The following is a 22,958-nucleotide window of genomic DNA, read 5'->3' on the forward strand; positions in this document are numbered from 1 at the left end:
GACGAACTGGTTTTCGTCATCGCAGTCCAAAGAGTTGTGCACTTGCCATATTTGAATCTGGCCAGTTAGCTTGTCGCTAGCTGGTATGCTAATTGGCCGCGGACACGGCAAAAGAAAACGTCATTAAAAAACAAACAGTAGAAAATATTCCAAGTGGGGAAATGAGGACACCGATGGCGTCAGGTTTAAAGTCCGTTGAGGTGGAGTAAGAAACTGGATTTCAAACTAGCCATCTTCTGTTGCTTTTCTTCCTTTAGGTTAGCCTGCTGCCATCTTAAAAGGTTCGACAACATCCGCTTCCTGATAGGTGTTTACCCGAGTTATGATTATCAGGTTAAAATCGTGAACACTGCCTTACAAATAACGAGGCGAAAGTAAACGTAATTTTATTTTTGTATGTAATTATTATTCAATTATTTTCTTCAAAAATTGGATCGTTCTTCTCAATTTACATCGGCATGTACAAAGAAGCGATGGCTGTCAAATCACATGATACGATGCCTTCATGGCCACTCTCAAAAATCGGAAATAGGGTACGACAATATTGTTCATATACGGGATGTTGTTTTAATATCACAAAGCAGCAAGGCCTTTGTTCTAAATATATATAGCCACAATTTCCACTCAATTACACTTTATACAAAAGAATGTAAAATGTAATGCAAACAGTCTTGCTACTATTTACAATAGACATCCATCCTTGTTATTTCCGGTATAACCTAAATGCCGCTCGGCCCTCCCCTAAATCGACGCTAAGTACATTTGAAATGAAAATTAAAGAAGGAAAATTTTTATTTTACTGCGTCACGTTATATGTGATAATCACGCGCAATTGTATTATACCTGATGTTTGTATCATGTTTTGTTTAAGTCTTACGAATCAAAACTCAATTTCCCACAAAGCTTTGCGCTCACTTGACGCGTTCACGTGAGAGAGGACATCAACAAACTCCCGAGTAAAACATTAACCATGACCATAATCCGCACCCGGTTTCCGCCAAAGTGCAGCACTTGATTCACACTGGCAGGGGAAAGAGCGAGTTGAAACAGGTAGGTAGTGTCTGGCATTTGCAAAAACAAATTTACACTTTTCGATCCCGTGTACAGCAAACATAAGAAAAGAAAACCTTTATTAGTCTCGCAATGGAGTAATTCACGATTCACAGCAGCAAAGTTGAAAGGAAGAAGTAGAACATGCATGCTCCTTTTCGTTTACGTTGCCAATGGCCGTTGTAAACGCTTGGTTTTGTACTTCACCGCCAGTGGTTTTACGGGTCGTATCGCAGTTTTACGTTATATTCACATATTTTTTAGATTTACCTGTAAGTTGTTTTGTAAAACATTACTGTAAAAAAGCTAGTTATTGTCCAATAGTAATATTATTTTAAATTGCTTTTCATTTTTCCACGTTATCGTAGACCAATCAGCTATGACGCAATGTGCCGGGAAGAAATTGAGTGGCCTGGTTGCGGCCACATTCACTCCATTCACCCCACAAGGGTATGTATTTTGAAAAACAAAACAAACATTATATGTATGTGTATATATATACGATTCGAACATCAGAACTTTAGGAGTGCTGATAATTATGGCGCTGGAACAAACCCTATTGGCGGGAAGGGGGTGGGGGGCATTTAGTCAGCAGGGGTGATTGGAGAAGTTCATTGTTTCATTGATCATTTCATGTTTTATTGTTTTTCAAGCATGCATTCTGTTTTGAGTGTCTTGCCATGAATAGTTCAAATTGTTCTACAAATTGGAATTGGGTGATAACCATAAATCCTCTCAAAATGCCTCGAACAGAAAAAACTATTCGCTGCTCCACTGTTAATTGGTGAGCCATGGGAAAAGGTACAAAGCTGAAACTTTCAAAATGCTGATGGTCTCACATCTGTCCGCATGTTACCTGAAACTAAATAGACAAAGCACGTGGATTGTGACTTTTGACTCACTTTGTATGTTTCATGGTACGATACAGTCAGATGACAAATTACATGGTGTGGGGGGAAAAAAGACGAATAAGCAAGTCTAGAAAGAGGACGTCAGGACGCACATTTTCAGTCCAAGAGAGAAGTTGCTCTTGTTTCAGAGCGGTTCATGGACCCAGTTAATTTGTCTTCCACTTGTATCCGCAAATCGACGCCATCTTGTACATGTCATTTTGCTAAATGTGTGTGCATATGTGTGCGACATTTGTTTTCCCATAACAGTGAAATCAACCTATCAGAGATTGGACCTTATATTGACTACTTGAAAGAGAAGCAAGGTGTAAATAGCATTTTTGGTAAGTTGACGCATAAATGATTCATTTCAGGACCTGTCTGGTATCTCCGTAACCACATTAGCATAACCTGTTTTCTTAGTTTGTCAAATTTGTTCCTTTCTAAGTCTTTTCAAAGCAACCGGCCAAACGTGCATTTGGTACCCGAGGCCTCAGTGGGGACTTGTTCCACTCGTTCATACCACCACTATCACGTCAGTTATTAAAGTTAATTTTTCTATAGTTAAGTCTGGCAAAACTGCTTGTATCTCAAGGCACCGCTGTAGTCATGGTTTTTATAACGGCGACGTGATAGTGGTGGCATCAACAATCAGGTAAGGCTCCTCTAAATGGAACAAATGCATGGCCCGCCTCAGCCCAAAAGGAAACATTAACGGGCATGTTGAAATCAAATATCCTGCCCTGAGCAGGACCACTCATCGTTTTCTTCTGGGTCAAATTCTGTGGTTCCTCTTTTGCATCACGTGGTCCGAAACGTGTTTGTGTCTTTGTTGCTGGGGGTGACCCTGTTGCATAATATGGCATGCAAGGACAAGAATGGAGTGCAGTAACAAATAAAATGTCTGAGACGTATGAAAGTAAAAACAAGGACTCCAAATATTTGCTTAAGCTTAAGTTTTCAGTGAAAAAAAATCTCAAGTACAGAGTAAGTGGTGAGTAACTAATACATTTAAAAAAAAATATTGCATCAATGTTAAATAATCCCATTAGGAAAAAAAATATTTAATTTGATGACATTGCACTATGACGTGGCTTCACCCGCACGATTCAGCAATGCCTCTAAAAAACTAAAAAGTCTAAAAAACTATTTATTTTATTAATCGGTTTGAAGTTTGTTTTACGTCAGATTGTTACTTTATATGCAGCACTATATTCACCTATGGTTGTTTTTTGAGCAGAGCATTGCATTTTGCAGGCGAAACCTCTTGTATGTTTATCAACCTCCAAGTGTGGTTATTGTGGGCTGAAATGCCGCGATTGTTCGGCAGACACACATGACTTACTGCTTCCTGGTGAGCTGGCGATTGTTTGTCAGATCTCTATAGATTTCTGCTGCTGTTTCACACATTCTGAGTCACTTTGAGGCCGCTGTCACGTGGCGCGTCTCTCTGGTGACTCAGAAATTGCACAATCAACAATGAATCCCTGTTGCAAAAAAAAAATAAAAAATGCAGGTAGACAGTAGAATGAAGTTCAATGTAATGGTGCAATTCACAAAAAAAAAACTCCAGGAAAAGTAAAAAACGACGTTGCATTCAAACTACTAGGACATGTAGTTACCCCAAAATTTATTTCTGAAAATAAAGTTCAATGTAATGGAGCAATTCACCAAAAAAACTCCAGGAAAAGTAAAAAACGACGTTGCATTCAAACTACTCGGACATGTAGTTACCCAAAAATTTACTTTTGAAAATAAACGTAAAAGAGCAAATGTAGGTCGTTGCGACGCGTCTCTGGGTGATAATTAACTAGTCTCGGGGCGCCCTCTAGTGGTAAAGATGGTGCTTAGTTCACTTGGGCTCGTTTAGGTATCTATACGCCGTGTAAATTACTCTTTATCGATGATATTTGACGACAATGTTTGGCTTTCATCCTTTCTCTCTCTTTATCTATCTAGCTCGCCGAGTCCCACTTTTTACCTTTCGAGATGCGCTCTCGGAATCCCGCATTACCTGCGAAAATAACAAGACCGTACTTGTTCGCAGTGAACGGCACCACCGGAGAGGGCATGTCTCTCAGCGTGGACGAGAGGAAGTTAGTAGCCGAGGACTGGTGTCGGAAAGCCAAGGGAAAGTAAGTCCCCCCCCCCAACCCCCCAATCACCCCGACAGTTTCTGTTTGGTTTATTAATGACACAAGTCATGATGGCGTTTGACTGATGCTTTAATAGCATGAATAGCAACTGACAGTAACGATGGGAAGTCGCACCTTGCCTCTTGGGTTATACCATTTTAACTAGACGGGGGGGGGGGGAGTTATTTAAAAGGAACAGCAATCTCGGCAATCTCGACATCATATCCTCAAAAAAAAAGTTTCCTTTAAGTTCCCTTTTCAAAAACATGAAACCAGAGTCAGACAGACTTTAGTCCAAAAAACGTCACAACTGTACAATAAATACCAGGCTTATTCATTCATTTCATTGCTACTCCGTACTAAATCTCATTGGATTGTATTGGATACAACTTTATTGTCACACATTGAAGCAAAACAACAATTAAGTCTTGACTTGAGTATTTTTTTTTCGTACAGAATGGAGCAGGTGATTGTGCACGTTGGCTGCACCAGTCTCAAAGATTCCCAAGAGCTAGTGAGTTCCTTGTCCGTGTTCGTATTAACGGCATGCATGAGAAAAATAATCCCAACTCGGTCACATGTGAGATCATTGCAGAGGATTGGTGACGTTGTATCAAATACTTCAATTATTGTCAAATACTCAAATGTTTGTAATTCATATTTTTGGTTTGTAAGTATCAAGGGACCAAAAAGTATATATTTTTAAAATTATGCATATTTTAACAATACAGCCAATTTTGTTCTTCAATATATCAGAATTGGGATGGACATACAAAAAAAAAAAAACACCAGCACTATCACATCGGTAGTAGAAACCTTCAATTCTTGACAAAAAGGCAATACGACAGCATGCAACTGTGCCATCTTCATCATCTAGACCAGGCCATTAAATGTGTACGTAAAAGAACCCCGTGGCTTTGTGTGAGGAAAGCTAACGAATGCTAACACATGACATCACAACACGCAAATCCATCAATATTTGAAGACGACATGTGGAGCAACGCATGCAGCTGGATCGCAATGCTCGCTGGGATATTCTCTTTATCCCCTGCGAAGAGCGACTAATATTACTGCAGCTTACTTAGGAGTGACGGTCTCAATGCATATTCATATGTGTGCATTATACTGCCCCCAACTGGCAAGCATCAAAAGTGCATCCAAGAGTTTCGTATTGTAAATACAGAACACTGCTTGTGATGATTTGTTCAGGCTCGCCACGCGGTGGGAATCGGAGCTGACGGGATAGCGGTCATTGCTCCCTCCTTCTTCAAACCTCGCTCTGCAGGTATGCGTGGGCTTTTACGCGGAGAACCCGTATTCAAGTGCGGTTGCACGTGAAAAGTCAACTGGGATGTGCGAAATCGTTTCCCTTCTCAAGAGTCGGTGAGGGCATACCTCCAGACGGTTGCCGACGTGGCCCCGAATGTGCCCTTCTACTACTACCACCTTCCAGCTCTTACCAATGTTAATGGTGAGTCTTGTTGTCTTGCCGATGCAGTTGTCAAAAAAGTTTACAATGTTGGGCTTCGGAGGAGGAATTCGCAATCCAATAATCCATTTTCCAGATGTTTTTTTTCCTTGAATGTGTCACGTCTTTTCCCAGTGTCAGTGAGTGATTTGCTGGAAGGCATCGAGACGCTCATTCCTTCATTCCGAGGTGTGAAATTCTCCGGGAGCGACCTGATGGACTTGGGACAGTGCATCAGCCGCATTCAGCCCCACTGGTCCATCCTGTACGGTGTGGACGAGGTCCGCTGCGCTCGCGCCGCATGACCGCACCTCCGTCTCCCTTTTGGCTTCTCACCTTCTCTTGTCCTGTACTCACGTAGCAACTGTTGGCGGCCCTCGCGTTGGGAGCCCACGGAGCAGTTGGCAGGTCAGCTTTTTTTTTCCACCCGATGCCACTCACCCACAAAGTTGGACAGATTGGGATTTCCTTTGACATTCAAATGCCCTTCAAGCTTTACCGCTCAATTTAATGTTTGACGATCACGTACACGCCAAGTAATCCTCACATGCATGAATATATTCTTTATCCTCTGCCAAAGGCATTTACTTTCACTACAGCTTGCCGGACTAGTTGTGACTGTCATGTTTTTTTGTTTGTTATACACACACACACACGCACACGCACACTATGTGTTATACTGCCCCTGGTGGCCAAAGGTGCACACCACAAGGATCGGCACGATGTTTCGAAGCATGAAATGAGCAGGCACAAATTGTGAAATTCTATGCATTCTATTCTTTTTGTTGCCACTTTTTAAAAATAAAGTACAATAAAATAGAGTGCTTATTATGAACATTTTTTTACAAATGTTGGGGGGTGGTTGTGAGGGCTAAAACGGATTCATGGCATTTCAATGGGGAAAGATTTGAGATACAAACAATGTGAAAATTGCATTCTGCCCCATTGCGATGTCCAATTTGAATGCGTTAATTGTTCAGTCTGAATTCACACTCATTCGATTGCTCTACTTTGCAGTACGTACAACTACCTGGGAAGTCACATGAACAAGCTGTTGTCCGAGTTTGACAGTGGCAACCTTGTGCAGGCCAGGAACCTTCAGGTAGAAGTTTTGTGTGCGTCTTTGTGCGTTTGTTTTCCTTCTTCCATCCATTCGTGGTTCTCAAAATGTCCGTCCATATTACTGATGCACTCTTTGTCCTATTTCTTGCAGTTCAAGATGCAAGAGCTCATCAGCTATGCTGTCAAAGTTGGTCAGTGGATTATTATTATTCGTTTTTAACCTGTTTGCTTACTCTTAGGCCCCTTCTGGGAAGGACAGCAAGAGGCATTTGATGGAGGTTCACTATACACATACCGGAAAACAAACTGGTCATGGGCATGTTATCAAGAAACCTTTTAACCACTTTTCAATTGTTTGGCAAATTTGTTATTTATAAATATCGGTTTAAGTGAAATGTTTAAAAAAAATGTAATTAATAAAATTTAAAAAAACTGACAACATACCGTAACCCCCGAACACAAATGTCATTGCGAGCATTTATTTGCCAAAAAAGCAAAAATGGTCAAAATACAAAAATGATTGTTGTTTTTTTCCTCAATTTGTATCCGTAGCAGTCTGTCTCCTTGAAATTTCTCTCTGGTGATTGTCAGGATTCGACTTGGGCGTGAATAAGCAGCTGATGAACGAAGTGTCAGGCCTGCAGCTGGGCCCTCCGCGTCTCCCCATCATGCCGTGTCCTCAAAGCCACGCACTAGCCATCAAGCAGAAGTACCAGCACCTCTTCTCCATACACTGACGTCGCCGCAGCACTCCCGCCCCCCCCCTCAGCATTCAACTACCGTTTCCGTCTTTAAAGAAACCTTTGTTTTATGCTCGCACTATTATTGGAATAATCAAGGGATAGCTTTGACTCTATTAATTGCGATTGTATATTTCTCATGTGCTTTTATTGGATGGTCATCTTCCAATATGGATGTTTGTCATTCGATTTGTGTTCAATTTGTTGCCTGTATGAATGTGAGATTGCTTTACTCCACTGCCTGTGTGAAAAGATGCACATGTCGCAGCATAAACAAGCAGCTATGGAAATCTATTCAGGGATTTATTGGATGTTCTTGATATCCAGGTACTGTAACAAGAGCTGCGACTAGCTATCTTGCAGCCCTGGCCTCATTGAGGTACTGGCACTCCAAAATGATTTTTTTTTTTAATGGCACAATACTAACATGGATTTGTTTGTGCCAGGCCTGTTCAATGAATTCTCATGCATGTTTAGACCCTCATCCCTGTTCCTTTCCGAAGGGTTCTTATTTCTCCCTGTTACTGAATTTTGAGTTTTTTTCTTTACCCGGTTGCGGGCTTGGATCATGTGACGTTGCCAATCTTTGTCAACTGTGGGCCTGTGTATGCCTTTGAGATTCTTCTGTGAGTAAGGGCTACATAAATAAAATTTAGTTTGATTTAATTTTACTCTTGCTTTTGCTGGAGACGTGAAGTCCTGTTTAGCTTTGGTAACAGACAAACTAATCTGTCAAACACTACGCGCAGCGGGTCAACAGCAAATTTGAATCAGATATGGCTTTTTTTGTGTCCCTAAATGTATTTTTGACGCCAATTTTTTTTCCCCCTTGGCACATCATCTTTTTGAGCTATTAGCGCAACCCTCACATTTTTTGCTGTATCATTGATATCGATTTACGGTCTCCGGTTCAATGCAGCTCAAGTTACAGCAGATTTTGTTGTCAGAACAAGTAATCAGAATTTGCAGCACCAGTATAGACACGCCGTTTGTCAAAAAGTCACAAGATTCTGAATTAAGTATGATAGTATGACACTTTTTATTCGGTCAACATCTTCGGTGAAGTACTGTACAACCAAATGTTACAAAAACATTTATCGCCACTAGGCGGCGGTACATATCTGACAAAATATTGTCATGTTGACATCTTCAGGCCGGAAGCATTCAACCTCTAGGCGCCAAAACAGCAAAATTGCAAAAAGCGACTTTTACAATATGCCTTTCTCTCGAACCACTTTCAGGATAAAACCATTTAAAGTGTCAACCTGAATGTTTTGTTGAAATATTTTTTTTGGACGGAACAGTTTTCAAAATGCAAATGGTCCGGCTGGCGACGTTACCGGAAGTCTTACGTTGACGGACACGAAGGCTGCGGTGACGCGATTCCGGCCAGCTCAGCGTCGTCACGTCATCCGTCCTGGTGGTCCGGGTCCTCATTTTCCCCAATCGGACTCTCCTTTCCAGGCTGTCAAAAGCAACGAAACCTGAAAGGTCGTGTGGCTTCAGCGGACAAGATGGTGCTGCTGACGATGATCGCCCGGCTGGCCGACGGCCTGCCGCTGGCCGCCTCGATGCAGGAGGACGAGCAGGTTCGACACGCCACTTTCCGATCCAACTGGGTTCCGTCTCGTTTGTGTGTCGCAGTGGGCAAGTGGCTTGTTTATTTACATTGCGTCCCTGTGACCTGATTTCTGTCATAATTATTTTGTTTTGACCAACATCAAATATGACATAATCCATAATTAGGATTTGTGGGAGAAGACATTGCCTGGAATGTGTTCCACCAATCAATTGATTTTTTTTAGTTACCTGCAGTCAGGTGATAATGTGGATAAATGTTTCACTATTGCTTTTATCATGTAATTATTAGCATTATTTTCATTATTAGTTATTAATATTGATAACAAAACTGCTGGTAATAACTATAATCCTTATGATTTATTTGGATATAATTGAACAATTTTAAACATTGTACAACAAATAGTGTACAATTGTATTTATTTATCACATTCTAGATTTTTACCAGCTTTTTCGCTTCATCTGGAAATGCTCTTGTATATTTCCATTATGTGATGAAGCAAATACTCAAAAGCATGTTCTCAGGGAAGTCCCACGCACTAATATAAAACGTTAGCTGCTTTGAAAAGCTATTCCTTGCCTTCTTCCATGACGACAATCAAACTGTGTCATCCTGTGTGATATTTGAATTCATACGCTGAAATTGAAGTCTAACATTTTCTCCTTGCTCTCTCGTTTGCTATCAACAAAGGGAAGCGAAAAGGTTTGTTGTTGCTCTTCAGTGCACCTTGTGTCCTTGCATCCTTTTTGTGTTGATGTGCTACGATGCCTTTAAGGACAGTCCGAAAGACCAAAATGCAGATTGTGAACTATTTCTGATGATAAAAGATAACCTACATCCGTTCGAAAGATCAAGATAAAATGTCGGGTCATCCCAATCCTTTGTGACATCGTTTTGAAAGATTGCATATTACACTGAAACGCCGAGTCATGCCAATAATGGGATGTAAGCAGCGTGTACGCATACAGTCCCGTTTCTGTGCTGCGTTCAAGGACACGATGACAGACAGACAAGTGCAGCTAAACAATGGAATAAAAGGTAGTATACGGCACGCACGCCATCGAGCACAGTGTACCATTCGTACCTTCAGTCCTCGAGTGTTGCTATTTTGCATGTTTTAGATGTTTCCACTCCTCCAACACACCCGATTCGAATGATCAATTTCAAACATAAAAAGATATCGACCCTCGAGAAGCGGAGTTTGACAGCTATGAGATATTGAAACCGTGGTGCGTTCAAGGACGCTCCGACAGACAAGTTCTGCACAACAATGTGATAAAATCGACCCTCAAGAAGCGGAGTTTGACAGCTACGAGATATTGCGAGCGTGGTGCGTTCAAGGACGCTCCGACAGACAAATTCTGCACAACAATGTGATAAAATCGACCCTCAAGAAGCGGAGTTTGACAGCTATGAGATATTGCGAGCGTGGTGCGTTCAAGGACGCTCCGACAGACAAATTCTGCACAACAATGTGATAAAAGTAGCACCCCCATAAAAACCTACTCGTTTACGTGCTGCTACAGTGATGTGTTCAAGGATGCTCAGACATACCGAGTGCTCGGAACACAATATCCCCCCCCCCCCAAATAAAAGCAACATACACACTAGGACTAACAAACAAGTACAGCAAGCGCACGTGGCACATTTCAATACGTGTTGACGTAACTACGATGATGCGTTCGAGGCCTCCCCCACAAGCACGCGTGTGCGCTGTGTGTTGCAGTTGGGCCGGGACCTGCAGCAGTACCAGAGTCAAGCCAAGCAGCTCTTCAGAAAACTCAACGAGCAGAGCCCCACGCGCTGCACCTTAGAAGCCGGCTCCATGTCCTTCCAGTGAGGCGCCGCCAAGATAAAATGAACAGTATCCCAAGTAGTTGTACTTGGTTACATGCCAGTGCGGTCAGTCACGTTACATGATGGCTCTCTCGTTTTTTTTTGTGCACAGCTACGTCCTGGAGAGGGGCGTATGCTACTTGGTCCTGTGCGAAGCCAGCTTCCCCAAAAAGCTGGCCTTCGCCTACCTGGAGGACCTGCAGGCCGAGTTCCACGAGCAGCACGGCAAGAAGGTGCCCACCGTCTCCCGGCCGTACTCCTTCATCGAGTTCGGTAAGCGCGGAACTGTAGTGTTTCTGGTTCCAGCCACTAGAGGGCGCCTGCGAACAACTGTAACGGAACGTCCTGTGTGCGTCCGCAGACACGTACATCCAAAAGACCAAGAAGGCCTACATTGACAGCCGGGCCCGGCGGAACCTGGGCAGCATCAACACAGAGTTGCAAGATGTGCAGAGGATCATGGTGGCCAACATCGAAGAGGTGCTCCAGAGGGGGGAGGCGCTCTCCGGTAAGTCGACCACTCAGATTTGGTGCGCCACAGGCAAGCGCTTAAAAGTTGCGCACTACTAAGAATATATTGACATGTTAATACACAAGCACTAGTTACCTGGGGAAAAAAGTAACTCTTAATGATGACTTCATTTTAAAAGTAACTTGGTTACCGGTGACTTTGTTTTAAAACTAATAATAATAATAATACTTAAATGATGTGAAGGACAATTATAAATAGCACTGCGATTTATCCATTTTGTATTTATATATTGCACTTAATTGAACGATGTTTGCTGTTTTTTTTTCTTCTTTCTACCTACATTCTAGCTGCTGGAGGCTGTAAATTTCCCCAGTGTGGGACAAATAAAGGATATCTTAATCTTAACCAAGTCAGATCTGCTTTCAGCAGATGCCGAGAACCCCGCTATACATACAAATGGCGACTGGCTTTGCCAATACTTTGTTGGAAGGGCATTTTTAAACAGTAATGGTTATTTTTTTATTTTTTATTAAAAATATTGCCCTGACATCACCACATTTCCGCAAATCCATAACAGATTTAGTTGATGTGCTTGTTGACTCACCAGTCCCAAGTTGCAGTGCGGCAGCGACTTGTTTTTCTTCCAGGCAGTCCAGCTCAAGGGATAGTCCGAGATCCCGAGTCACTTTGTTGTTGATTTATTAATAGCAAAAATAAGCACTCCAGCAAATCATTCATACCTTACCCCCCCCCCCCCAAAAAAAAATAGCATTTCCGTGATCTGCCCGTGATAGTCCAAATCTGTCTTGTCACTCCCACTCATGTATGTCTGACTCTGCACACAGGTGTCCTAAATCAACTCCCAATGACTGCAGGCAGGTGCCCCAACCCGAAAAGGAGGGGCAACAAAAACCACAAACCAGAATCCCAATCTCGAATGCACGGACCAAAATTCTATTCTCAATTTGACCCTTCAAATTATGTTCTACGTAGACTTAACTATTCAATAAATAAACAAAATTTGATTTTAGCCTCGGTAAGCCACAGTGATGAGTTGCTCTTCGCAGAGGATAAATAATATGCATGCGAACACTGCTCATTGTTGCTCAGAATCTGTTGTTTTAAAGGTTACAATGACTACGACGACATCATATTATCGAGTGCTTTGTCCCCCACCCCCTCTCCTCTCCTCCCCCAGCATTGGACTCCAAGGCCAGCAATTTGTCCAGCCTGTCCAAGAAGTACCGCAGCGACGCCAAGTACCTGAACACGCGCTCCACATACGCCAAGCTGGCAGCCGGCGGCGTTTTCTTCATTATGCTCATCGTCTACGTGCGCTTCTGGTGGCTCTGAGAAGGCAGGACAGTGTTGTCGTTAATACCCACACACGCAAAAAAAAAAAAAAAAAAATCCTTACCCTCTAATAAGACTAAGACAAGGGCACTTTTCCAGAACTACAAAATAAAGCATGATGGTTTTGAGATGAGTGGCCCCATGGAAAGTCAACGCGTGGGTGTCTTGAAGGGGCAACTGCGTGCAAAAAAATAAAATAAAAAATAGGGAGGGTAGGCCATGGGGGGGGCTTCTGTTGTAAGTTTCCCCAAACATGGCAAATGCTGCTTATGATCTTTAATACCGTATAGTTTACACCAAAGTGGGTTTTGGCACTCATTGATGATTGAGTTATAAAAACTCTCCCGGTGACATCATTTATTTGAGGCGTTTTTGTATTTTGGAAGATTTTGCCTCACACTGTAGTAGGACACGTAATCCACCCCCCCCCCCACGCCCCCAATTACCGCACACTACGTTTCTGCTCCGTTTTATCTTGTACAAAGTTTACTCATGTCCAAGTCAGTCCAGGTAGAGGCAGTTGAGTCGCAGGCTGCTTTTCTCTTCTGTCTGCTGTCTTGTGAATTAAAAAAAAAAATGTTAGCACATCGCACAGCTGCTTGGACTCCAGTTTTTTGTGAAAAATGCAATGATCTTTAGGTACACACACATAACATTTAACACACTCATGCCATGCACGCTGTAATCTGATAACAGGAGAAGCTGTCTCTGAAAAGCGTTACTTGACATATTTCCCCCCCCCATCATGAAAGTGATGCAATTTTTATTATTTTTTATTTAACCGGTGTCACAAGAGACCTACAAAAGCTTCATAAATTAATTTGCATTTTTGAATTTTAATTCATTTGCAACACACACACAAAAAAAATAACGGCAACGAGCGAAACCTATATCCAGCGGTGCCTTGAGATACAAGTGTCATTTGTCCCGTGACCACACGTGTAACCCAAATTATCCTTGAAAAGAGTAGCATGGTAAGTATTCCTCAAAAACAAAAAAAAAAAAAAAAAAAAAAACAAGGCAGAGGGTTTTTTTTCCTTTAAAAAGTATATTTCATATTTTAAGCCCATATAAGATTGTAGTGCACAGGTTCAATCGTAACTTTGCGCATAAATATTGTACCGGTAAAATATTTTGTGGAAAAAAATGGACTTACCGGTAATTCAAATTCAAAAGGAGTCAACCTATAATTATTATTATATTTAAAAAATGTTCCGACATGAATGTTCAGAAACAAACTCCCAAAAGTTATATACAACTGAATTGTACTGTACTTAAAATGTGAAAACTACATTGCACTGGATTTTTTTTTTTGGGTGGGGGGTGGTCTCGGGTAAAAAAAAAAAAAAATTAGGCTGTGTGCCTAAGCTACTTGCAAGAAGACAATTTAGTGTAATTTTTATGGACCAAAAAAAAAAAGTGTGACGTCAATTATTTTAGTCTGGCCCAGTCCGTCAGTCCTCATTATTTTACCTGTGACCGCCATTTTAGGACCATCAGTTTAAAAAAAAAAAAAACACACAATTCACATTTCACACACAATTTCATTCATTGAGAAATAACGCGCCCCAAAAGAAAAATGGTAATACTAATACTGTTCCTGTTCCTCCTCGGCAAACTGTCCCTTGTAGCTGGGGTACCCCAACAGAGACATGTTCCCCTTGAGGAACACCAAGTTCTGGAAGTCGGGACTGGCCAGGGCGGCCCGCTTCGGCCTGACGACGTCGCCGGCCGTGGAAAATATCCTCTCCACGGCGGCGGAACTCGGGAGCGGGACGTTGTACTTGATGAACAAGTCGACCCAGGCCCCCCTGTGCTCCTTGGGGAAGAGGGCCCAGGAGAGGGCTTTCCGCTGGGGCTTCCAGTCTTGGATGCTGGCCCTCAGCACCACATCCTGGTCGCTGACAAACAGCTCCCTGTTCAGTCATCGGCATGAGCGGTTTTGGAGATTTTGGAGAAAAATAAAATAAAAATTGACTGAATAACCATTTAATGGTTGAAAAAAAAAATAAAGTGGCGGGGAACGGATAAAAGTTAAACGTGAGCTCTTACTTGAAAACCCTGTCCTGGTGGCTCTTCACGGCAGGCCGGACATTATTTTGCTCCTGCTGCTCCTCGCTCACCAGGGCTTTGAGCTCGCTGAGGATCCTGCCCTTGATGGCGTCGGCCTGCTCGGGGACAATCCTCGCCAAGAAGGCGGGTGTGAAGGAGGGGTGCAGAGCAGAGGCCATGAGCAGGTCTTGGTCCTCAAAGAGGGAGCCAAACCTATACATGAGTGATGGGGAATTGGCAAACAGGGGCGACCCATTGGGGCCGTGGTATGTAAATGAGGGTAGGGAGCCACCGTTCAACTGTCCGAGCAAACATCTCGGACACAAATGTCTGTGTCAAAAGGTGAAAAAAAAAATTGTCTACATCAGGCATGTCCAAAGTCCGGCCCGGGGGCCAAATCCGGCCCGCGGTCGAATTTCATCCGGCCCTCGGCCCCCGTCATAAAATCAGTGCCGTCTGGCCCGCAGGTTGGGCGCAATGGAACACGTGTTGCATTGACTGAGGTCTCGTAGACTGGTGAGTGATGTTTCATAGAGTACTGCTTCCCTCTAGTGGCTAAATGAGTAATAGCATTCACTAAATGAGTAATAGCATTTAGACACTAGAGGGCATCACTCACGAGTTAACAAGACATCACTCCGTGTTTATATTGACTGATATGTCATATTTCAAATGATCCTTGCAGTTGTGGATATGTGTATTGCTTGTTCATTTCCCTCTTGTTCGAGTCAAAGGTTTTGTGACTATTGAAAAGTCATGGTGATACATTTTATGTTTCAAATCAATCAATTTGCACTCAGGAGACTTCTGTTTAAGAAAAAGTCAAGTGAATAAGCAGTTGCATGTGATATACCTGTTTCAAATGAACCAAAAGAAATTCTTAAGATTGTTGAACTTAAAATAAAAATGGAAATGTGAAACAGACTGGCTTACTAAAATTTGCTGAACAATATTGTTGTTCAATGTAAAGAATCTCAGCCAAGGTCGGCCCCCCGACATTTTACCACATAAAATCTGGCCCCCTTGGCAAAAAGTTTGGACTCTCTCTGTCTCTCTGTACAAATAAACATCCTTAAAACACTCACGCGCACCTTTTTTCAAAGCCCCTGAGGAGGGACTGGACCAGGGGCTCTGCGTACTGCAGTTCATCCCTCTGCTGGTGCTGGAGCAGCCACCTTTTCAAGACCAGGAGCGTCGGCAGGAGGATGCCCATGTAGGCGCTGTCCTCCCCCCGCAGGTTGTCCAGGGTGTCCACCACGGGTTTCATGACATCCCTGTACTCTGTCAGGACCTGGGAAGTTCAAAAAGGTAACCAGACGTGCAGCGGCTTACGTGACCGTGGCCGAAACCTACGTTAAGTTGCCTTGTATGATGTCTTGATTTTTTTTAAAAATCTACAATAACATAGCGGCAGTCAAAGAAGACTTGCGTTGCAACGGAAATAGAACTTTTTAACAAAAAGCTCCACTATTTCATCCATTGTGAAATTATAAAAATATGGTTGCGTAATGTTATAAAACGCAATCTGATAACAGCCTATCGCCCAGCCCACACGGGCAACCAGGCAACCGATAAATTAAAGAAGAACGCTTGCCAGCTTTCAGACTTTTGCCGAATTAATATATATATGAATGAATGTCATCCCGGGCGGCCCGGTAGTCCAGTGGATAGCACGTGGCTTCACAGTGCAGAGGTACCGGGTACGATTCCAGCTCCGGCCTCTCTGTGTGGAGTTTGCATGTTCTCCCCGGGCCTGCGTGGGTTTTCTCCGGGTGCTCCGGTTTCCTCCCACATTCCCAAAAAACATGCGTGGCAGGCTGATGGGACGCTCTAAATTGTCCCTAGGTGTGAGTGTGAGTGCGACTGGTTGTTCGTTTCTGTGTGCCCTGCGATTGGCTGGCAACCGATTCAGGGTGTCCCCCGCCTACTGCCCGAAGACAGCTGGGATAGGCTCCAGCACCCCCCGCGACCCTAGTGAGGATCAAGCGGCTCGGAAGATGAATGAATGAACCCCCCCCAAATACCTTGATGTCCCGATCAAGAATGGCTCCTGCGGCCTTGCCGCTAGGCTGGCGAACGATGATGTTGTTGATGGCCTCCACCTGCTCAGGCAGTGACATCACCTCCAACAGCACCTTCACGCTATTGAAGTAACAGTTCCACCTGCGGAAATAAACACGTTTCTCGACTTTCTCCCTTTCACAATTTTGCTGCTGTCAATTGTCTCCATTGTGAGACAAATAAAGGTTTTCTCATCTTATTTTGGGCGCACCGCATTATAAGGCGCATAGAATAGCTATAATAATGGCTGCAGTTATGTTATGCATCCACTAGATGGAGCCACGCTAACGAGAATACAATACAATACGCCACAGCTTTATTTATATTGAGCTTTCACAAACCGCTGCAGCGGGAACAAAGCACTTCACGGAATATTTAAAATATTACCTCCATGAAATCAGAATATTGATCCATATATAGGGCGCATCGGATTACAAGGCGCACTGTCGGCTTTGGAGAAAATTGGATGCGCCTTATAGTGCGGAAAATATGGTCATTTGTCGTTCGGATGATAAGAAAAAAAAATATTAAGATGTTAACGTTGGTGATTTAATTTGAAGGTAATCGTTTCTTACAACTTGCCTTACTAGAAGAGGAGTCGGGAGCTTCCTGTTGACAGCCTCCTTGATCTGATTGGCGGCAATGGGGATCCGGTTCTGGAGGTTCCACAGGTGCTGGGCCTTGGCGGTTGCCTCGCACCAGGGCGTGTCCCCCACGCTCCAGCCCGTGACCGCCCTGATGTCAGCGGTCGCCATGAGGTTCAGGGTATGCGCACTGAAACCAAAGAAACACAAAGTTGTCTTTTTGAGCGACGTCTGACGTTTTCCTGCGGTCGTTTCCAAAATGCGTTATTCCTCACCTACAGCGGCGGTGAGGCGGCAGAGCAACCCGGGTCTCGGCGTCAACGCCCTCGCCGTCGAGGTGTCCCTGCACGTCGCCCGGCTGTCCCGGCACCACTTCCTCATCCTCCTCCTGTGGTTCCCCAAAGGCGTTGAGGACCGCGACGTAGTTTGCGCCGTTGTCCGTGGTGGTGGCGACCACCTTCTTGACAATGTCAAACTCCTGGTGGACGTCACGGATGACCTCGGCCAAGAGCTGATCTGTCTGGTTGACGTCAGAAAAAGATGCGTGGCTGTTGTTGGAAACAATTTATTCGGTACCCATTCGGGCTTTTTTAAAAAAATTGGATCCGAGCACCAGGCTTTTTGTCAACTGAAACGTGATCTCTTTTCATTTTTACCTTCAACTCCCTGCATGCCAGAGTTGCTTTCCTCCTTACCAGGCTGGGCCGGTCGATCCAATGCACGGTCATGCCCAGGAAGGCGCTGTAGGGGGCGATGGTGATCATTTACGGACAGTGGTACCTCGACTTACGAAAGTAATTGGTTGTGGAAGACATATCTGAACTAGAAAATGTAAGTTGAGACGCGTTTTCCATGTAAATGCCCTAATCCGTTCCAAGCCCGGCCAAAATTCAGACATAAATATTTTCTCATGCATAAAAATGCATCAAAATGTTAAATACATGTTATAATTTGATTATTACACAATAAAAAGACAATTGTGCATAATATAAAAAAAACAATGAATAGTGTAAAGAATAAAAATGACGGTCGTGTAACTTTTTACCCTTTTTAGTTCATGTTCTCTCTCAGAAGTGTTTTTTTGCCTGGCGTTTTGTCAAGAACTGATCCAAGGACGTTTGCTTTTGTCGGCTTTTCGCGATCCTTCGAAACATGTCCAAGGCAAACGTCGGCATAGTGAGCGATCGCCCGACTGGTGATTCAAATCTACGTCAAACTATCGGAACGTCGCGTGGCCCGAGCGGCGAATGACGAGGACGTCGCAACGACACATTCTACCCATCTACCCATTCGGTAGAGGTCCCTCTTATCCAATGGGATGCCAGGATGATGCTCGATAACAGCCAATGGCAGAGCAGCTGTAAGTATGTTGCGTTCAGGAAACTCCGAAAAGGCCATTCCGTATTTTTACCTTTGGTATCTTGAAATTTCTTTCGTAACAAGAGGCGTTTCATAACTTGAACATTCCGTAACGAAGAGACATCCGTAAGTAGACTGTATCTTGAAAATTGTATTTATGATCAGCATCTATATACGTCAAATATAGTTTTGGGCGAACTCGAAATATGTTTACCGGCTGTGCGCCGTCCAGCAGTCAGCGGTGGTCGCCACCCACTTCTGCTTGCTCAGCAGGTTGTTGACTTCCAGCTTGGCCTTGTGCATCAGCTCATCCAGGCCCCTCGCCAGGGTCTTCCGGGACATGAGCTGGAACTCAGGACTGAGGTAGGCAAACAGCTCCCTGGTGTAAGGGTGTTCACAAAGGCCCAGCGGGGAAAGCGTCTCCACAAACCATCTGTGAATGACCAAATCATCATACATTTTTTTTTTTTAAAAGCATGGAATGAGCGTTGTGATGAAGACAAAAAAAAAAAAGATTGTTCCTCACCGTGTGAACATCTGCCTGGCCTTGTCCTGGTTGAACTTGTCCCGGACTGGTTCCTCCAAGGTGCTCAATTGATGCTTCTTGGAACGTCGCTCCTTGGCCTGGCCGCGGCCGCCACGCCGGCTGTTTCCGGCCAGGGCGGCCATAAGCGCGGCCTTTTTTCCAGGGTGAACCTATTTTTTTTGGGGGGGGGGGCGGTGAAATAATGCTCATTATATTTTTATTCATTCATCTTCCGAGCCGCTTGATCCTCACTAGGGTCGTGGGGGGTGCTGGAGCCTATCCCAGCTGTCTCCGGGCAGTAGGCGGGGGACACCCTGAATCGGTTGCCAGCCAATCGCAGGGCACACAGAAACGAACAACCATCCACGCTCACATTCACACCTAGGGACAATTTAGAGCGTCCAATCAGCCTGCCACGCATGTTTTTGGAATGTGGGAGGAAACCGGAGCACCCGGAGAAAACCCACGCAGGCCCGGGGAGAACATGCAAACTCCACACAGAGAGGCCGGAGCTGGAATCGTACCCCGTACCTCTGCACTGTGAAGCCGACGTGCTAACCACTGGATACCGGGCCGCCTTTAATTTATTCATTCATTCATCTTCCGAGCCGCTTGATCCTCACTAGGATCGCGGGGGGTGCTGGAGCCTATCCCATGTTTGCAGAATGTGGGAGGAAACCGGAGCACCCGGAGAAAACCCACGCCCGGGGAGAACATGCAAACTCCACACAGGGAGGCCCGGAGCTGGAATCGAACCCGGTACCTCTGCACTGTGAAGCCGACGTGCTAACCACTGGACTACCGGGCCGCCCGTTATTTTTATTATTTCCAAACTTCATTCCATAACTTCAACTGTATATTTATTCTGTACCAAAGTAGGAACAGCGAACCGTTTTTTAAATCAAAACTGTTGTTCAACTTTTTAAGTTTGAACTCACTTTTTCATAGTGCATGCTAAGATGGGCTCTGGAAATGGAGGTAAAGGTCACGCCCTTGTTTTTGCACCCAGGCTGCATGCACTTCGCCGAGCCAGTGTAGACGTTCTTCTTGCCCTTGCCTTCAGTTTTCAACAACTTTGAAAAGACAAAAAACCTAGAAAGAAAAATTCCGCAAATCGGCGAAATACACGTCATTACATGATGCAACCTGGTTAAACGAATATTTTTAAAAAATGAGATTTTCTTTACATTTCGCAGTTCTGGAGGTAGCCTTTGAGCTCCCGGATGCCCTCGGCGTTGTCCTGGTCCCATGTCGTCTCCTCCATCTCCTCGGGCTCCTCCGGGGGCCGGGTGTCGCGCAGAGACTCGGTGCAGTCACACCCAAGGCAAGCTGAACATTTCTGCCGGCACGTTTCCATCTGTGGTCAATGCAGTTCGAGCGGTCAGGCGCGGTTCCGTGCTGGGGTCGCGTTTCAAGCAAAAAATAAAATAAAATAAAATAAAAAAATGTTGCTCCTTCGCCCATTTTGTTGTGATGAGACGAAATCAAATTTTGGTGGCGGGACGACGTGAAAAAAAGGCAGCATGCTTATTTATGAATGAATAAATAATATGTATTTATTAAATAATAAATAGGCGGCCCGGTAGTCCAGTGGTTAGCACGTGGGCTTCACAGTGCAGAGGTACCGGGTTCGATTCCAGCTCCGGCCTCCCTGTGTGGAGTTTGCATGTTCTCCCCGGGCCTGCGTGGGTTTTCTCCGGGTGCTCCGGTTTCCTCCCACATTCCAAAAACATGCGTGGCAGGCTGATTGGACGCTCTAAATTGTCCCTAGGTGTGAGTGTGAGTGCGAATGGTTGTTCGTCTCTGTGTGCCCTGCGATTGGCTGGCAACCGGTTCAGGGTGTCCCCCGCCTACTGCCCGGAGACAGCTGGGATTGGCTCCAGCACCCACCGCGACCCTAGTGAGGATCAAGCGGTTAGGAAGATGAATGAATGAATGAATGAGTAAAGATGGATTGTACATGGAATTATAAATATTGTTAGGTACTGTTGCAAAACAATATGTATGTGGTTTGCGGCGTCTCAAACTATCAAGTGAGCCCTTAAAGCACAGAAATGTGTTTAGCGTGTGTGTGTGTGTGTGTGTGTGTGTGTGTGTGTAAGCGCATTGAGTTACCGTTTCTCGTTCCATCTGAAAGATATTCTTCCTCGAATTATTGCGCTGGTGCATGAACGTCAGGAGATCCTCGTGCACGTCTATGTAAAAGAAGAGGCACAATCAGAGCAGTTTCCACAGTTTTTGGTCAGCGCGATTCGTTATATGACCTTGAGACTTCTTTTTAGTCTTCACCGGGTCTTTGGTGTGGTTGCTGTGATCTGTGTCAGAAGAGTGCGACGTCACGTCGTCCGCGTCCGACAGCGGAACCAAGAAGTCCGGTTGTGATCCTCCACTGTGTTCGCCGTCGTTTTCCGTTGCCATGTGTTCGTCGGACATCATCTCACTTTGAGCGCGGAGAAGCTGTGAGGACTGATCTTGATTTTCTTTCTTCACGTGGACGTTGGTCATCGTAAATGTTTTGATATCAGCCTCCTCCTTCAGCTCTTGAGGCGGCTCCCCAATCTGGCTCCTCCACACGTTCTCCTCTTCCATTTTAATGTGAGGGGGCTCTGCTGGTGCTTCCTGCTGCATTTCTGCACCGCGCATGGAAAGAAAACGGGGATGGATTGGCCGCAAATTACATTTGAACATTACAGTCAACACCGATGATTTTTTTTCTTTTACTCACTGTTCGCTAACCATGTCTGTGTTATTCAAAATATGCATTTCGTGCGCACGTTACACTCGCGTCGTGCCCGCAACGTATTTTTGACCAACTTGAACATTGATCGTCCAACGCTTCGTGAAGGTGGACGGCGAATACAACGCGTCTAAATGCATTTGTATTGCAACGCGACTGTTCGATAGATCGTGCAAACGGAATCGTTTCACGTGTGAAATTGTCAACAAACCTGCATCGTGCAATGCACCGTGAACGTGAGGCTTGAGGAGAGCGTTGAGTAGCTCGCGTTGCTGTTCTTGCTCCGCTTTCGTGCGAGAAAGTTCCTCCTCGTACTCCGCTATCGTTCTATCAAATAGTTCGAAAATCTCTTCGACGGCCACGTCTAGCCGCTGCTTCACCAAGGTCCTGAACATTCGAACTTTACACATTTTCACACAATGACTAGTTCTCTGGTTTGCGGTGACTCACTTCCGCCCTTCAACGGAACACAAACCACACTGCGCATGCGCGGGTCATTTATCCCGCCCCCCGTCAGCCAACTCCACCACACTGCGCATGCTCGGTTCATTTATCCCGCCTCCCCGTCAGCCAACTCCGCCCTACGGACTAGTGTGTGTGCGTGTGTGTGGTGTGTTGTCATTCGCCAAATTTGTCTCCCGTGAGTCTCCGTAGCAAAAAGATGACAAAAAATAATATTGTCAGGGAAGTCCACAAACGAAGACCAAGACAAGCCTTGTTTCAGGACTGTATAAGTAACTCGCACCAGCCAATATTGACGTTCTGCTCACGCGGGGCAGTAGAGGCCACACTCTCGCGATAGCTCATCTAAACTGTCAACTTCCTGTTTCTATGTGGCAGATTCTACCGAAGCTGGAAACTGCGTGGATGGATTCAGCAAAATGTCTTAACGGGAATATCAAGAAATAAAACTTTGAAACATGATATTATTGTAATTGTCAATTTATCTCACAAATGTATAATATTACCACTTAAGTAAGTAAGATATCCTTTATTCGTCCCACACTGGGGAAATTTAAATACGCCAGTTTAAAATTTACCTCAGCAGACCACT

At 44.4% G+C, this 22,958-nt stretch overlaps 4 protein-coding genes across 9 annotated transcripts in view; 2 read left to right on the forward strand and 2 right to left on the reverse strand.

The window, feature by feature from the left end:
- The first annotated feature begins 61 nt into the window (after window positions 1-61).
- npl (N-acetylneuraminate pyruvate lyase (dihydrodipicolinate synthase)) lies at window positions 62-8,011 on the forward strand. Of its 3 annotated transcripts, none has more exons than XM_052073757.1 (12): window positions 62-200; window positions 1,419-1,500; window positions 2,211-2,284; window positions 3,988-4,075; window positions 4,532-4,589; window positions 5,285-5,360; window positions 5,454-5,546; window positions 5,679-5,824; window positions 5,905-5,951; window positions 6,561-6,645; window positions 6,757-6,796; window positions 7,197-8,011. In XM_052073757.1, the coding sequence occupies exons 2-12, from the start codon at window positions 1,430-1,432 to the stop codon at window positions 7,340-7,342; spliced, it is 924 nt and encodes a 307-aa protein (XP_051929717.1). In that variant the 5' UTR covers window positions 62-200; window positions 1,419-1,429; the 3' UTR covers window positions 7,343-8,011. The 3 variants fall into 3 exon arrangements, with proteins under 3 accessions (XP_051929717.1, XP_051929716.1, XP_051929718.1); XM_052073756.1 differs by lacking the exon at window positions 62-200 and adding an exon at window positions 904-1,050; XM_052073758.1 differs by lacking the exons at window positions 62-200; window positions 1,419-1,500; window positions 2,211-2,284 and adding an exon at window positions 2,333-2,595.
- sh3rf1 (SH3 domain containing ring finger 1) overlaps window positions 708-22,958 on the reverse strand; it is a 160,163-nt gene continuing 137,912 nt past the window's right edge. Inside the window, exon 13 of the transcript XR_007963679.1 lies at window positions 708-719. The gene's annotated coding sequence lies outside the window, so the exon portion shown is untranslated. The remainder of the gene's footprint in view (window positions 720-22,958) is intronic.
- LOC127605869 (uncharacterized) lies at window positions 4,198-22,387 on the reverse strand. 4 transcript variants are annotated; one of them, XR_007963678.1, is made up of 15 exons: window positions 22,116-22,387; window positions 21,432-21,797; window positions 21,283-21,362; window positions 20,355-20,524; window positions 20,106-20,259; window positions 19,168-19,337; window positions 18,856-19,074; window positions 17,939-18,023; window positions 17,558-17,802; window positions 17,281-17,472; window positions 16,662-16,800; window positions 15,729-15,928; window positions 14,638-14,850; window positions 14,124-14,501; window positions 4,198-4,210 (listed from the first exon to the last, which is right to left on the reverse strand). XR_007963678.1 is itself a non-coding variant. In XM_052073711.1 (14 exons), exons 1-14 carry the CDS (start codon window positions 22,312-22,314, stop codon window positions 14,174-14,176), a joined length of 2,760 nt encoding a protein of 919 aa, XP_051929671.1. In that variant the 5' UTR covers window positions 22,315-22,387; the 3' UTR covers window positions 13,402-14,173. The 4 variants fall into 4 exon arrangements, 3 of the variants coding, with proteins under 3 accessions (XP_051929671.1, XP_051929673.1, XP_051929672.1); XM_052073711.1 differs by lacking the exon at window positions 4,198-4,210 and having other exon boundaries at window positions 13,402-14,501; XM_052073713.1 differs by lacking the exons at window positions 4,198-4,210; window positions 22,116-22,387 and having other exon boundaries at window positions 13,402-14,501; window positions 20,355-20,565; window positions 21,432-21,450.
- Window positions 8,707-12,757, forward strand: sec22bb (SEC22 homolog B, vesicle trafficking protein b). The gene is made up of 5 exons (XM_052073771.1): window positions 8,707-8,934; window positions 10,651-10,760; window positions 10,873-11,033; window positions 11,122-11,268; window positions 12,431-12,757. Exons 1-5 carry the CDS (start codon window positions 8,860-8,862, stop codon window positions 12,583-12,585), a joined length of 648 nt encoding a protein of 215 aa, XP_051929731.1. The 5' UTR covers window positions 8,707-8,859; the 3' UTR covers window positions 12,586-12,757.

This window comes from Hippocampus zosterae, chromosome 8, assembly GCF_025434085.1.
Source record: "Hippocampus zosterae strain Florida chromosome 8, ASM2543408v3, whole genome shotgun sequence".
Lineage (NCBI taxonomy): Eukaryota > Metazoa > Chordata > Actinopteri > Syngnathiformes > Syngnathidae > Hippocampus > Hippocampus zosterae.

Coding starts and splice junctions, on each gene's coding strand:
- npl (XM_052073757.1), top strand. CDS start 1,430: ATGACGCAATGTGCCGGGAAGAAATTGAGTGGCCTGGTTGCGGCCACA. Junction 5,825..5,904: donor TCCTGTACGGTGTGGACGAG/GTCCGCTGCGCT, acceptor GTACTCACGTAG/CAACTGTTGGCGGCCCTCGC. Junction 6,797..7,196: donor CAGCTATGCTGTCAAAGTTG/GTCAGTGGATTA, acceptor GGTGATTGTCAG/GATTCGACTTGGGCGTGAAT.
- sec22bb (XM_052073771.1), top strand. CDS start 8,860: ATGGTGCTGCTGACGATGATCGCCCGGCTGGCCGACGGCCTGCCGCTG. Junction 8,935..10,650: donor CGATGCAGGAGGACGAGCAG/GTTCGACACGCC, acceptor TGTGTGTTGCAG/TTGGGCCGGGACCTGCAGCA. Junction 11,034..11,121: donor GTACTCCTTCATCGAGTTCG/GTAAGCGCGGAA, acceptor GTGCGTCCGCAG/ACACGTACATCCAAAAGACC.
- LOC127605869 (XM_052073711.1), bottom strand. CDS start 22,314: ATGTGTAAAGTTCGAATGTTCAGGACCTTGGTGAAGCAGCGGCTAGAC. Junction 17,473..17,557: donor CCGCCTCACCGCCGCTGTAG/GTGAGGAATAAC, acceptor CTTTGGTTTCAG/TGCGCATACCCTGAACCTCA. Junction 14,502..14,637: donor CACCAGGACAGGGTTTTCAA/GTAAGAGCTCAC, acceptor ATGACTGAACAG/GGAGCTGTTTGTCAGCGACC.